The sequence below is a fragment of the Hydra vulgaris genome, chromosome 04, assembly GCF_038396675.1.
Source record: "Hydra vulgaris chromosome 04, alternate assembly HydraT2T_AEP".
Lineage (NCBI taxonomy): Eukaryota > Metazoa > Cnidaria > Hydrozoa > Anthoathecata > Hydridae > Hydra > Hydra vulgaris.
Genome location: NC_088923.1, coordinates 18,759,122 through 18,775,163, shown reverse-complemented (window position 1 = coordinate 18,775,163; position 16,042 = coordinate 18,759,122). Strand labels below are relative to the sequence as shown.

The 16,042-nt window shown below is 27.8% G+C and overlaps 1 protein-coding gene across 2 annotated transcripts; it reads left to right on the top strand.

Moving 5' to 3' along the window:
- The first annotated feature begins 9,894 nt into the window (after positions 1 to 9,894).
- LOC100206618 (bone morphogenetic protein 7-like) lies at positions 9,895 to 14,892 on the top strand. 2 transcript variants are annotated; one of them, XM_065795685.1, is made up of 3 exons: positions 9,895 to 10,061; positions 10,888 to 11,576; positions 13,545 to 14,892. In XM_065795685.1, the coding sequence occupies exons 2-3, from the start codon at positions 11,261 to 11,263 to the stop codon at positions 14,441 to 14,443; spliced, it is 1,215 nt and encodes a 404-aa protein (XP_065651757.1). In that variant the 5' UTR covers positions 9,895 to 10,061; positions 10,888 to 11,260; the 3' UTR covers positions 14,444 to 14,892. The 2 variants fall into 2 exon arrangements, with proteins under 2 accessions (XP_065651757.1, XP_065651756.1); XM_065795684.1 differs by lacking the exon at positions 9,895 to 10,061 and having other exon boundaries at positions 10,801 to 11,576.
- Positions 14,893 to 16,042: the final 1,150 nt, after the last annotated feature.

The following is a 16,042-nucleotide window of genomic DNA, read 5'->3' as shown; positions in this document are numbered from 1 at the left end:
GCATTGTCAGGTTTAGACATGATAGTCGCTAAGTGTAGGATAAGTACTTTGGAGATGTGTTTCGTGGATCGGTGTTGAACATGCTTAAGTTTTGTTATATTTTAAGCTAGATATAGTGAACAGTTCTAAGTGTGGAAGAACGTATGAAGTATACAATGTGAGCCATAGCACAATACTACGGCCTCCGAAAGAACACTTGAGCATGCCAATTATATGATTGCCAGCTGATGTGGCAGTACATTCTTGTTTTCTTACTTTTAAATCATCAGTCATTAAAAGGTCTAAGCCTTGTTCAGATATTTTTGCACGATAGCTGGTGCAGTTGGCCAAAAGTGTATAGATTGCATTTGGTTTTTTGTTGTTATTGGGAATGGTCTACTTAACCTTTTATCAATTGACATTAAAAGACATGAGCTTTAAGTGTGACTACATCACTGATTTGTTGATGTCTGTTTGAAGTTTTAGGGTGTCTTTGTACGACTTAAAAATCTCGATTATTTTACAACCGTCTGTCGACAATTTAAAATGATGTAGTATTTTGCTGTTATTATTTATGTAGATAAAAACGAAGAGATCCGAGAACAGACACCATGTGCCACATGGTCTGTTCACACACAATGCTCACAGAGATCTTTTGCCCAAATGGATCAAGATCCAGCTATTGATCCTTAGTTTTTGTCTTCTGCACAAGCTAATTGAATTTTAGCTTGTGCAGAAGACAACGGTGTGAAATTATGTCGAATGCTTTTGCAAAGTCGGCAAATATGATGTTGGTTGGTTGACCTTTGTGGACAGCTACTGTCATGATGTCGCGAGTTTCAAGAAGGTTTCTGAGATATATTTTTCTTTTTTGAAATTAGTGTTGAGCCGGGCAAATGAGTTTATTCCTGGAAGTTTCTTTGAAGCTAGAAGTGATTTCAGCTTTCTTCGATTGAGACGGTACTTCGCTGTCCTTAAGCAATTCTGAGAATGTAACGCTGAGTGTAAATAGCAAAGCTTGCTGCACAGCACACTTAAGAACGCGTGAGTGAATGTAATCAAAGTCCATCGGTTTGGTTTTGATCAGGTACAAAATTTTTTCTTTGACAGATTTGTGTGGTATGTTTTTTTCTGCTGATAGAAGAGTGTTCTGTTGATTTATGCTAGAGAAACGAGCGTTGACTACTGGAAGAGACGTTTTTGGCTCAATTTTGAAGACTGATTGAAAATAATCATTTAGTGTATTGCAGGTTCTTTACATGATCTAAACAAAGTCAGTTCTCAATTTTTTCAGAATATTTATTCTGAAAAAATTGAGAACTGTTTTTAATTCCTCCACATCCACAGCAAACAAGAAATTGGTTGAATGATCTAAACCTATTTACGTAAGATGAACATTAAATAAACGGAAAAAAACTCAATGGAATGAAGAAAATAGCTATAATGTTTTTAGCTTCAAGATTCAGTTTCATTATAATATATACATGTACACACACACACACACACACACACACACACACACACACACACACACACACACACACACACACACACACACACACACACACACACACACATATATATATATATATATACACACACACGCAAACACACATTTAAATAATGAGTGATTAAAAAATTATATGTTTCAAGAAAGGTATTTTGCATTTTCATTTATTGATTTTTGTTGAAAATTTTGATTGCAACAACAAAATTAATAAAACATCTGTCATTTTTGTAGAAAACTGCTGTAGTTTAGTATATATTTGAAATTTAACAAAATTAGAGTCGCTGATGTTCATAAAAAAGTAATAGAAAAAAACCTTTTTTCCCTTTACAACTTGCATCCAAAGAACAATATTCCGTGAAATTATCAATTTTGAAACTGCCATAACATAATAAGAAAAATTTTTTACCAAAAGAAACGAAGCTACGTAGGTTAGTTTAGCCAGGTTTATGTAAACATTTAGGAAGTTTAAAAAAGAGAAACAGTTTTTTGTTATTAATTTTTTAACAGATATAGACTTTTTTCTTTTTTTACCAAGAATATATTAAAAAAAAATCATTATTTTTTTATTTCTTGAAATTAATTTTACAAGATGCGGGTTTATAATTTTTAGACTAAAATCGATCAGCATTATAATTAAAAAGAAAGATAAAAGTAAATAAAAAAACTTTCTAATTGATGAACAATAAAAATGGGGATCCAAACAGCATAAAAAACTATTTTTTTTAAAAAAGATCTATTATAAAATATTGGAAAAAGAAAATAAACAGTTAATAGATTATTTTTTTATTACTTATTAACTTTTTTTATTAATTGAATCGGCACATGCTAAAATGGCCTCAGTCAAAAAAATACATAAATTAAGTTATTGATGAAAACCGTACCTTGAAAGATAGCTCCATTGCTGTGTACTAAAAGGATCTCAGTCACATGCACTGGTGGCATAGATACTGGCCACTAAATTACTGAGAATGTGCTAGAAGGGCCTCAGTCAGTGACTGAAGCCCTTCTAGCACATAAGTTGGCAACACTGCCGTCTGTCAACTATTGCACAGCGTACATTATCAACTGTCTGCAACATCAGTTTACTGCTTATTAAGTCAGTGTCTTGCCATAACCTTTAATTTGGCTTCAGAAACGTGTTTTGTACTGTTGTGCATTTCGCAACGTTACTTTAATATTGTTGATTGTTTTATAAAAGTAAGTGATGGAGGATAATGATGACAACGTCGGTAAAAAACGAAAAGAAAACAAAGATTTATGGAAAAAGAATGTCTTTAAAAAAGCAATATTAGGAGGAGATGAGTTTGTTGATGCAAGAAAAAACATTGTTTCTAAAAAGGCAACAGGGACTACATGCAGATAAGATTACAGTACATAATATTAGGCTAGTTAGGCCAGGCAATTCAGCAAATGATTAGTTTAGATTAAAAATGCCCAATACTGGATAAATTTACTTACTGTAGGACTATTATATTAAGGCGTATAATGTATCAATTTATTGATTCTAGCCTTTATAGCCATTGAGAGAAGTGACAAAAATAAGCAATAGTTAGATCTGCCAAGTTTGATAAACATTTTTAATTTTATTGTTTTAATTTGAATCTTTAATAAATGTAGCTAAGAATGTAACCTTATTTTATCGTATTGTTTCAGTTGTAAGAGGAAGAGCTACTTTGACATTGTGACAGAGGAAGACAAGAAGAGATCTTGAGACATTTTTGTGATTTGTTGAAAGCCCTCAAGTGTTTGGGGAAAAGCCCTATCAACAAACGAGGAGTGCACATTCAGAAAGCCCATTCTGTTGTAACTAGGCAGCCTTTAAGATAGCACATAAATAGTTTTCCTAACGAACAAACAAAGTATGCATCAAAACCTTACAGGTATTTAGATGCTCTATTAAACAAAAAACTGTGGCGAAAGTTTTATTAGAAAATGGTAATGGGAAACTAAGACCAGAACTGTACCGAAAGACAAAAAAGTTAACTTTTTAATAAGTACGTTCATGCACTTAACATATGGTTCAAAGATATTTTCTCAAGTTGTTGCAAGGCATTTCATAGACTCAATCGTGGCACACACATTCAGCCTAAAACAACCGCGAATTAGTGAAGTAAACTTAGCCACCGCGGTTGCTTCTCCACTTGATAAAGTGCCAATCAAAGACGAAAAAATCAAAGACATCCAAAAGTTGCTGCGATAAATTCCAAGGAATACCTCCAGTTCTACAACGAAATCCTGGAATGGAACATAAAACCTTGAAGGACACCCTCAATACAAAAGCAGCGAAAAAGATGTTAGAGAACTTTTTTTAACATTTTTATTGTCAATAAGTTAGTCTTTAACGTACATACGTACTCGTACTGACAAAATATTTTTAATTATTTTAAATAATATGCATAAAAAAACGTATGTTATCAGTTAAAACAATCTGCTTTTCACTGAAATTTCTACGACATGCTACAAGGGCCTCAGTCAAGCACTCTTACCATTATTTTTTCATAATAAAAAAATTTTTAAAACCTGGCTTCTTGGTTACATATCAAACTATTTTAGTACTAAATTTTAACATTTTTTACATATTTGGGTTAAACAATTTTGTTTGTTTTTCTCAAAACCAGCTGATTTGGACTAAGGCCCTTTTAGTATGTGCCGATTCAATTATTAAACATAACATTCCTGTTACCTCATTTTTAGTTTTCATCAAATAACATCTACATTTTTCAACACAATAAACTAAAAAAATTATAACATCAGATTTCGAATAAAAAAATATACTAGACAGTATTTTTAAAATATTGAAAAGTTTATTGTATAATAACTTTGTATAATATTGTATTTTATAAAATATATTTTTATGGTGGTTATTAAGGTACTCCCAGAAGCCCTTACGGTTTTATCACAGAGCATCTTGGAAAGAGCATTTAACTAGGAGGTTCACGCCTCTATCTTTACCAATGTCGCTAATTGGACTGAAGTTGGCGTCGAAGCTTGGACCTCTTGGTTCTGAGCCAAAACTCTAATGGGCTATTTAAGTTTGAATAATTTTGAATATTACATAAATTGCAACATGCAAAAGTTATAAATCAATTTGTTCGGATGTGGAGAGATTTCTTTAATAAATAAATCAAAATGTGTAACTACAATATGATTGTTAAAAAATATATAACTAAAGTCTCGCTGAAAATATTTAAATTCTATTTAGTGAAATCTGCCACTAATACTCTACAAAATTCTCAGAGATACCATGTACTATACTATGTAAAATATAATTTGAAACTGAGCTCATTTTTAATTAAGTATTGTGGGCTTTTTTTATGGAAAATTTTTCACATATTGAAAATAGAAAATAATCTAAGATCAAAAATAAAAAACGAACCTAAATAATTTTCTCACGCATATACTATACTATGGTAGATTTTACGTTTCTTAAAACATAAAATCTTCCATAATATAGTATTCTTGCTTTTTTACATATCAACACTTAGTCAATTTTATATATTATCACTTGGTTCATATATTCACGTCTATATAAAAATCTTACTTATAAATCACAACATTAAGAGAATGAGGATCAATGATTAATCGAAATTACGTCATCTTGCTTCAGCCACTTAATTTATTGTATATTTGAAATATTTTTATAATCAAGAGCAAATATATTTATTTAAAAAATTATATAAAGTAAGTTTGAAGCTTGATAATAGTTTGTTATAAAAAATCAAAATAAATCTTGTTGACTAGTCAAGAACATTTTACTGTTGGTGAACACAAGATGTTGCATAATTTTTTTTATTATAAGTTATTTTTTTTATATATTTTACACCCAAAATGACAAAATTAAGCTTAAAACATTTACGCTGTAAATCATTAAATATGCTTTGTAACCAAAAAAAAAAGCAATATTAAAAAAAAAGGCATTACATATGCTATACAAGCATTTTAATCCATAAAAAAATAACATTAATTATACTTTCAAACGTATTAAATTTGGAACCCAATATCATTATAACTGTCGTTTATTATTGTTGCCAACCCAATATCGAGCGGTTTTATTTATAGCACTCTTTTTGTCTTTATTTTACTTTAATGTCTTTGTTTGGTTTTTGTAAATCCTTTATTAGAAAAAAACTATTAAAAATGATTTTAATATTTTAAATACTTTTAACAATTATTTATGTGAAAAGTTAAACTTGTATTTCCCTTTCTCTTTGTACCTATGATCTTTATAAATGCAGTATACGGATGCAGATTCTTTTGGCATACGGATGCAGTTCCTTTGGCACCAACTTTGATTACTGTTTTAGCGTCAAAAATGCGTATGCCTTTTATAATTGTGATTATTTACCTCACAAGAGTGTTGCCATTTTACTTATCTGTTTTTTGAGCTAGAAAGTTTTTCTTTAGCGACGAATGTATGAAAATGAATGAATAAATGTGTAAATTGATTACTAAAATTAAAAGAAATAATTTTACCTCATAAAAGAGCCTAAGCTCGTGTACGAACTTAAGATATGTATGTACTTAAAATACAACTTCACCAAATTTAAAAAATTTTGTCAATCACACAAAATTTTTCCGTTTTTACCCCACCTCACATGCCATATTATCGTGAATCTTTAGTAAAAAGCCCCGTACAAGTCGTCACAAAAACCACTAAAGTTTTCCCTAACCCCTTACTAAAATACTACCAGTGAAGAAACTAAACTTAGCCTCATTAAATGCTTTTTCTGAGACAATGCTTTGTATGATGAATGAGTTAAGTCATTTTAGAGTATACTAAATATATATATATATATATATATATATATATATATATATATATATATATATATATATATATATATATATATATATATATATATATGTATGTATATATATTAATGTATGTATATATATATATATATATATATATATATATATATATATAACAATAATAATAATAACAATAATAAATAATAATGAATATTGTTATGAGTTTTTTTTTTTTAATTTAAATTACGAACTTAAAAATAGTTTTTTTATATAATAAAACCAGTTACATACTATTATAACGTTAATAGCGTTAATAAGTGTCGTGAGTACGTTTTAATTGCAGATTGGAGTGTCAGGACGTTATTGTATACGACATTAACAAAATATACATTAGCATCTTAAAAAATTTATCCAAATGTGACTCATGACCATAAAATTTGTGCAATATGGGTTTAAAAATTTTTCAATGTCAACAATAAACAATGCCGTAATACATATACTAATACTATGTAAATAATACTTGTACCGTACATTTTCTACCTTTGTCAATATTACAACAATGTATTTTAAAAATTTTTTAATGTATAACTATATACATTTTTTTATCGTCTTCAAAAACAATAACTTTATTAAAATGTTTTTTTTTTCAATATCTGACGGACGCCAAACTTCATACAAACTAAGTTTGATCAATTAAAAACTATTTATTGAGCACCTGTATACTGTAGCTTTTTTTTACAATAAATCCAACATCAAATTACAATTGTGAATAAATACCATCTTAACTATAAATAAATATCATTGATTTTAACTTATTTAGATATAAAAGAAAGAAAATTTTCGAAAGGAGAAGACGGAGCAAGGTAGCGAACGTTTTTAAAATCCTGAATTTTTGCAAACTGTCAACCATGGAGCGATAATACTTTGTCAGTATATTTGTTTTATCATAATGGATGACTGCCTGCCTGTTTTTAGTTTGCATGTAAAAAAACGTGTAATAAAAATTAAATGTAAAATTCATAAACTTATCATCTGGTCGCGTGCTTGGCGCAAGATAACTTACTATGCATTTTTCTGTCTCTAACTTTAGAAAATTTTATGACTACAAATTATATTATATAAAGTATAGTAAAATTATATTGTATAAAGTGTGAAGATGCATCGTGAAAAAATCGTAAAAAAGTTAAATGCGCAGAACACCACCAATAAACAATAAACCTTACCCTAATATTTTTTTTTTAAGCGTAAAAAAGACCTTTAGCGTACAAAATAATTTTAACAGTGTTTAAAAATATTATTTGTATTTTAAAATACAAGCTTTTTATACGGTTTTTTTCCACCCCATTCTCCAAATTGTTTGGTTTTCTTTTTAATAATTTTACTAATTGATTTTTCTGAATATTTAACATTTCATGTGTTCAAAATAATTTGTTTGTTATTAACATATTATGTCTTTTTTTATTTTTATGATTTTTTGTCAATAAAGTTTATTAAAAAATACATATTTTTGGGTTTTTTTGATGATAATTTTGAATTTCCGCAACTTACTTTTCTTGGTGGTTTGCTATCTTTTTCATTTCTATTTTTTTTTTTTTTTTAAAAAAAATGGTTATAAGCAGCAACAAATTTAAAAATGTCTGGTCTTAGTCCCCCACTTTTTAAATGAGTGTAGGTGGGGATTGAAACTCTGGACCTCCTCGCCTTCAAGGTTCTAAATATCTATTTTATCAAGATTTATTCCTCAAATGATAATAAATGTTTTTATTCCTTGGTTTCCATATACCAAAGCATAAACATTTCAAAAAAGAAATGACACCAAATAATTTTAAATGTAGATTTTATTAATAAAGTGCCGAATTTGTAATTACATTTAAAATGCAAAAAGTATTGGTAATTACATTACTGGTACTCGATTTATTAGAAAACAAAAAGTATTGTTGCATTTACATAAAATATTCGTTACTAGAATTTAATTCATCGTATTGAATTTTCGATAATAAATGAGTTAGATGCGTAAAAGTTTTCATCTTCCCGATGACCTCTGTTCCGGGAAATGTTGCCATTAAAGAATCTGGAGTTGTTTTTATTCCATATCTCACTATAGGCAATATAATGTTTGCAAAATAAAAAACTAACCGTACTTGATTATTTTCTGCTGACATATTTAAGTTATGCATGTTTGGGTTGCTGCCATTTCTGTCAGTTTCTCACGTCGTTACTAGGTACGCTTCTCTTAAATTCATCTTTGATAAATTGTTGTAACGTTCAACAATGACACAAACAACATACTTTGCAACAGTGAAATACACAAAATACGTTGCAACAGTGAAATACACAACATACGTTGATACACATTATTATTAAAAAATTTTGCCCTTTCTTTCTAGCGTAAGAGATGACATTTCCAAATCTCCCTCCCTCAAACACGCACAAACGCACGATCATTTTACCACAAATTTACCTCCCTCTGTGTGCATAAATGAATTTCAGATATTTTTTATAAAATGTTTTTAATTTGGTTTCCGCCTTTTGTTTTCCGCTAAGCTAATTTGGAATTATCAAAGAATGGTTCTCGTTACGCTAATTTGGTAGTTTATAAAAAAAATTCTTTTAAACCAGAAATTTTTGAAAAAATGTAAGGTGAACTTTGACTAAATTATTTTTCAATTTATATATGCAACACTTGCATGTGCAGTATCAAGCTTTTATATGAAATTGTAACTACCTGATTGTAAGTGCCTGAACTTTTTAAGCTAAAATATATAGAACTAACTCTTTACTTTATTCAAAGCTGACAATCCATAAGATATGCTACAATGAAGAGATTAAATGTTAATCTTAGTAAAAAAATCAACTTAATGATAATGATAATTATATTAATAGTAATAATAATAATAACAAAAATAATAATATCAAAAGTCATAACAATCTTTTTAAATAAGCTTTAAGTTAAAATTTATTAGTTGAACAAGCATCGAAATATTCAACAAAATTATTTGGTTTTTAAGTTTGATTAAAAAGAGAGGGAAAATTATTGTTGATAATTGGAATAGTTTGTGTTCTTTTATGTTTCAATAAAAAAACTTTATTATAATATAAAGTCCACATATATAAAATGATACTGAATTATATGATAACGTTAGGGAACTGTTTTAATATTTCTTTCTTATCATTATTTTTGTTTACAAATCTCAAAAAAATTTTGATAATCTATTATGATAAACTATTTGTCTAAATAATGTTTTTTTGATTGACACAGTTTATCTTATGGGAAGACTTGCGTCAATCTTCGTCAAAAGATTAAGTCATGTGGATTACTTTTTGATACGCAATCAATATTGATAGGAAAGTGCCTTAACTGGATTCTATTTTCTCAAGGACATGTTTATGTTATGAAGAATATATATATATATATATATATATATATATATATATATATATATATATATATATATATATATATATATATATATATATATATATATATATATATATATATATATATATATATATATATATATATATATATATATATATACTTGTTCAAATAAAAATGTTTCAAATTTTTAAAAGTCTCAAAGCACTTTATAGGTTTCTTTTTATGACGGATACACACACAATCAAAAATATGTTTGAATATAGTTTTTATTGTTGTTATTTTGAACAGTTTTAACCAAAACTTTAAATATAATACAAGAAGGTAAAAGGCTTAATTGGTATATCTCAAATTTTGAAAATTTAGAACATAAAGACCTATGAATTAGGATTAAACAACCCGAAAGTTCAACGATTCGAAACAAAATATCAGAAAGTTCAAAAGGTATTGTTCTTTATAGTTTGTAACCAAAGTTGAGAAAAAAATGTGGCAGTAATATTAATGTTTGTAAGAGTTATTGTTTAGGGGATACAATTGGATCATGTGGTGGAGCTGATAAATCATTTTAAAAAAAAAACATGGTGTGTCTTGGACAAAAATAAAAAGGGGAATAAATTTTTTTTTAATCAAGATACATAAATTAGTTATAAAAAGTTTAAGAATAAGTGAAAAATTTAAATCTTTTTTTTTGTATTCAGAGTTTACGTTTTGTTATAAAAAAAGTTAATATTATTTCTAATCGAATAATCGAATTAGTAGAACATCAACTTAATAAAATATAATTGAAAATATTTAAAGCTTAAAATTATTTTTGAGATCCATTTACCAAGTTGTTTATTCATCTACACCACTAACTGGTAACTCCAATCTAGGAGTAATTAACTTTAATTTATCAATTAGCATTTTATTAGCGCAAAACTCCGAAAAATAGTTTGTCGCCAAAAACTAAAATTTTATTCAATTTTAGACATAAAATGGATATGTATGTCAATTTTTTTAATTTTTTTGTTTGTTATTATTATTACTTTTTTAATAATAAGCCGGTTTTTTTTATTTTTGTTAATTCTGAATTGCAAGTAATATTAATTGAAGGTAGTCTTTAAAATCAAACACCAAGAGTTTACATAATATATTGCGTATGCATTGTTTAAATTCTTATTGTTAAATTTATGTGTAATGTGACTTTTGTTTTATTTTCTATCCTTTTCTGTCTGCACATACTTTGTTTTATATAAATACCAATTATTTTAAATGTTGCTTTTTTAACCAGATAAGAACAGCAAAAAAAATCAAAAATATTTGGATGTTTTCAAACAGTTTCTGGATTGCTAAGCAATATTTTCTTCTACTTAGTGAAGTATATTTGATTTTGTCATTATTTACAACAATCTTTATTTAAATCGCGTGGTCAAGATTTGTACACACAAACTATTTAACTCAGCGGCGTGCCTCGTTTACATAAAAACTGATAAAGAAGAATAACAAGTGAAGACAAACAGCTTTTATATAACTCATGGTCAATTCATTTTATTTCTCATAAACTTGTTTTATTATTAAATAAGAAGCCGAGTTACCGAGTATTATTAGATTGCCATTACTATAGAAAAAAAAAAATTAAATTTATATTTAGCAGTGCCGCTGCAATGAAAGTAACGTTATTAAGCATTATAAGATTGATTGTTTATGTTTTTGTGAATTTTGTTAATGGCATTCCAACCAAAGAGCGAAATATCATACAAAATACTTTGCTAGATCTATTTGGAAAACATAATCGTCCGAGACCCGACGTTTTCTCTCATTTAGGTAGAAATGAAACGTCAGCTAAGAAGTACATGCTAGATTTATATGAGTATTCCGTGAACACAGAACGTCAAGGTATGAATAATTTCACAACCAGTTCAGAAAATATATCAAATATTGTTGACGATGCGGATACGGTTGTAAGCTTTCTAAACAATGGTAAGTTAATGTATTTTCTCAAGATAAAAAGATATCAACTTATTTTTTTTTGCTAATTTTCCTTAAACAGTTCATCGCTTAACTAAACTATCATTCAAAAATAATCGCAGTTTTTTTATTCGTCAAAAATAAAAGTGCAGCTAAGGAGGAGTGGTTATTGGTTTAAGGCCTCAGATGGAATTAAAAAACGTTATTTTTGTTGTGTATTTACACAATTTTTCGTATTATAATAAATGTATCATTGTTTCTTTAAAGTATCATTACGTTGCATTGTTTGCAATAGTATGATACAAAATAAATATATTATATAATTAATGAGTTTGAGAAATAACTAACCATATTAAAACTATAAATATTCTACAACTGGTTTAAACCAATCTATAGATATATATCTTTATAAAGTTATATTTTGTTAAAGATAAAGTTTTAATGAATAATATATTAAACAAATTTAATAGTTTGAATAATTTAAAGTAATTAGTAACAGTTTTAAAATAACTATTGATTAAAATTTTTTAAGAAAGCATTTTTTTTTTTTACAATACTGATCATAAATCTAGTAATAACGTTAAATAGAATTACATGTAAAAAACCGAACTTGCAGCTTAGATAATAAACTCGCACCTTAAAGAATAAAAATGTTATTTGGGGTATAAACTCGCAGCTTTTAGAATAAACTTAAGGCAACTTAGGGAATAAATGCGCACTTTAAGTAACAAGCGCGTAATCTGCAGAATAAACGCTAAACTCAAAGTTTAAGTGCGCAACTTAAAAATAAGGATCTAAATAAATTAACGCATTTTGCTAACTCCCATAGAAAAATTAATCGTATTATAAAGAATTTTATCTAATTAATCGACCTTTAAAGTATTATCACATTTCGAAATGCATAACCTAGACCTTAAAACAGATTTCTGCAAGATATGAAATATTTTCTATAACAGTGTTTAACTGATTGGGAACTAGTTGAAGGGAATTAAACATTAATGGGGATAGTTTTCGAGTATTTGTTTTCATGTTTTGGAAATAACCCATTAATGTTGTTTATACAAGAATTGAAATCTTTTAGCGCTTTACTTTTATTTAAGTATGATGATTTATAAAAATTGTTTAATTAGCAAGTGCAACAAAAACTATTTAGCATCAGGCGCCCATTATGAGAGCAGCACTTTGTTATAAATAAATGAAAATTTTTAACTAGTTTATGAAGCACTAATTAAATAATAACTTTTAGATAAATAATAATCTTTTATACAACAATTTTCATTAATATCAATAAACATTATTAGCTTTAAAATTGAGTTATTTAATGTATTTTATATAAGGTAAGAGGGCATCCAAAATGTACATACGCAGTAAAACCACTGATATAATACCCCTTTTACGCACTTGAATGCTTTCAAAGATCCCCTTCCCCTCTTTATGTACGCACGCATTACTTATTACAAAATCAACCCCCTCCCTCTTTTCCCAACACAAAGTTTTTCAAAGTATTAAAACCAAATTTTTTTAGTTAATTCGACATTTTTACATAACATAATAATGACTTTTTAAAATCGCAAAATTCAATACTTTTAATAATAAAAAAATCATGTTTAAGGAGAGAGCTAGAGAACGAAAGATTCAAACAAGAAAAATAAGCCGCGTACGTACTCGCTGTACGTTCATGCGTTTTCGGAAACCTTCCCCCATACCTACGTACGTATTTTATAAAAGACTAGGAGTCTTCCATAAAATAAGTATTAATATGCTGTTCCCAAGGAACACAACACATTAGGCTGACGAAAGGCAACGTTGACCCAACAGCTAAAACGTTGTTCTGACGTCGGCCCAATATAGTAGTTTGCTCGGCTTGTTATTAAATGTGTCAATTTATATCCAGTTTGACTTATTTTATTTCTCAAACATTACGTAATTACTTTAAGGCACAATTTTGAAATTAAATAATAATTATTTTTCTAAATTTAGCATATGTACCAAGACCTAATACTACTGACGAGTCGGGTGAAATGTTTTTTGATGTATCTTCGAACTATGTCGTCGAAAAAGTTCTTGCTACTGCTCTTCAAGTATACCTTGATATTACCTATAAAACTGTGACCGCAGAAAAGTTAATAATTTCTGTTTATAAGATAGTTGTCCCTAAGAAAAAGTACGTACTGTTGGCCTCAAAACTTATTAACGCATCAGTTTCTCAATGGCACGAGTTTAATGTTTTAGAAGCTTCATTGAGTTGGATCGAGTATTCAGAAACTAATAATGGAATATTATTAGTATGCCAAAATCAACAAAAAAAAACCATACCTATTGAAGGTTGTGGAATCGTTGATTTTAAAGGTCGAGAGGAGTTCAGACCATTTCTAGTATCTTTTTACCAATCCGGTAAAGAGGAAGAGTTCCCTGCCAAACAAATCCGAAATTCTGAATCAAATTTAAAACTTCAAGAACGTTTAAGACGTAGTATGCAAGATAATATTTTTATAGAAGCTGCAGAACAGTCGAGTTTCGCTAGAAATAAAACACGTTCAAATGGCTCGGAAAATAATATTGGATCTCGCTGTGATAAACATCCATTATATATCGGATTTAAAGATTTAGGGTGGTCAGATTGGATTATAGCACCTGATGGCTATCGTGCAAATTACTGTGGAGGAGATTGCAGTTTTCCACTTGATAATAACGCAAATGCAACAAACCATGCAATTATACAAACACTTGTTCATATGATGTATCCAGATCACATTCCAAAGCCCTGTTGCGCGCCGAATAAGCTCAACACATTACAGGTTTTATTTCTTGATGAACGCAATAATGTTGTTATGAAACGCTATTCAAACATGATAGTTCAACACTGTGGTTGCCAATAAATTGAGAAAGACAAGGTTTTCAAAAAAACCGATAAACTGCCGAAAGCTAAGATATTAGTTATTTCTGTATTCATAGAAAGCAAAGCCTAATTTGAACAAAGTAATTCTTTGAAGACATCATTGTGGTTTTATTCAATTACATGAAACAACTTTTTGAAGTTTTGGACAACATAAAGTGCGAGGTAATATTTAAAAACATGTAAAAAACGTGAGAATATAATCTGTATGGGTCAAATAAATTTAAATGAATCATAAACATATTTCAAAAAAATTCAGAAATATATTGGTGCATTTATATATCATAAAAAATCTTTTACCTGACTGGAGTTTATTGGTATCAAAGTTTGTAGTCCAGGCGGCAGATGTTTGATTGTTTTATCTAAAGCAAATACATTTGTAAATATACAGTTAAGAAAATAAAGTTATAAAATTTTGTTCATTACATAAAATTAATAAACTTCAAATGCAAAGTTTAAAAAGATATATATATATATATATATATATATATATATATATATATATATATATATATATATATATATATATATATATATATAATATATATATATATATATATATGTATATATATATATATATATATATATATATATATATATATATATATATATATATATATATATATATATATATATAACATTTAACAAGTTTAACAGTATCACCTTTGTTTAACAAAGCGGAATTTGTTGCACAGCTACAACTTTTCGTTTAGTTCTCTTTAAATAAAATAAAAATAAAGCAATACTCGCCAGTTTGCTCATAATGTAACTTATAAAAAAAAAAAAATTATTGGATTTAAATTGGGGAAAATTTAAACACCTGTAAATGATTCTGAAAGTGATAGCTTATAATGGATATTTGATAATACTACTTTTTTATTCAATATTAATGACCATTTTATCGAATTAATATTTGAATAAAAGGGTAGCTAATGATTCTTTAGCCACTGAACCTAAGGCAATGTGAGTTGATTAATATTGACCATAACAAAAGCGCTCTTTTCTAGCTTTTTAACTTTCTCTAGTTTTTCCATATAACTTACTTTGCTGACTTAGCCGATAGGGAAAATACAGTTAAAAGAAAGTTTCTGGTCTAAACTTAACAACAAGCTTACATTTGTGTTTCTCTTGCTCTCGGTTTGATTCAAAAAACTATGGTTATACTGGAGATCAATATTTTTTTGCTGGAATTGTGGAATCAAACAAAACAGGGAAAAGCTCAATATTTGAATCAAATTACTTCTGTCTTCCAATACCATTACAGAAACTGGAAGACTTTGTTGTCAACTGCAACCAATAACTATAAAAAAATTAATCAATAATACTAATAACTAAATAATAAAAATAAAATTAGTTCGGAATCGACTTTTTAGTCTGAAGTAATAAGGTGTGAAATATTGCGTTTTACACTTGATGCATTGTTTCTCTCATCACAACACATAGCATTTAGAGTTACACTATAGCATGGCGTGGCTATTAAAAATAAAAAAAGTTAAAATTAATATAAGTTGTTATAGGAAACCCGCAGAAGATTGAAATCGGTCTTTTCATTGAGTAATCATAATATAAATATATATATATA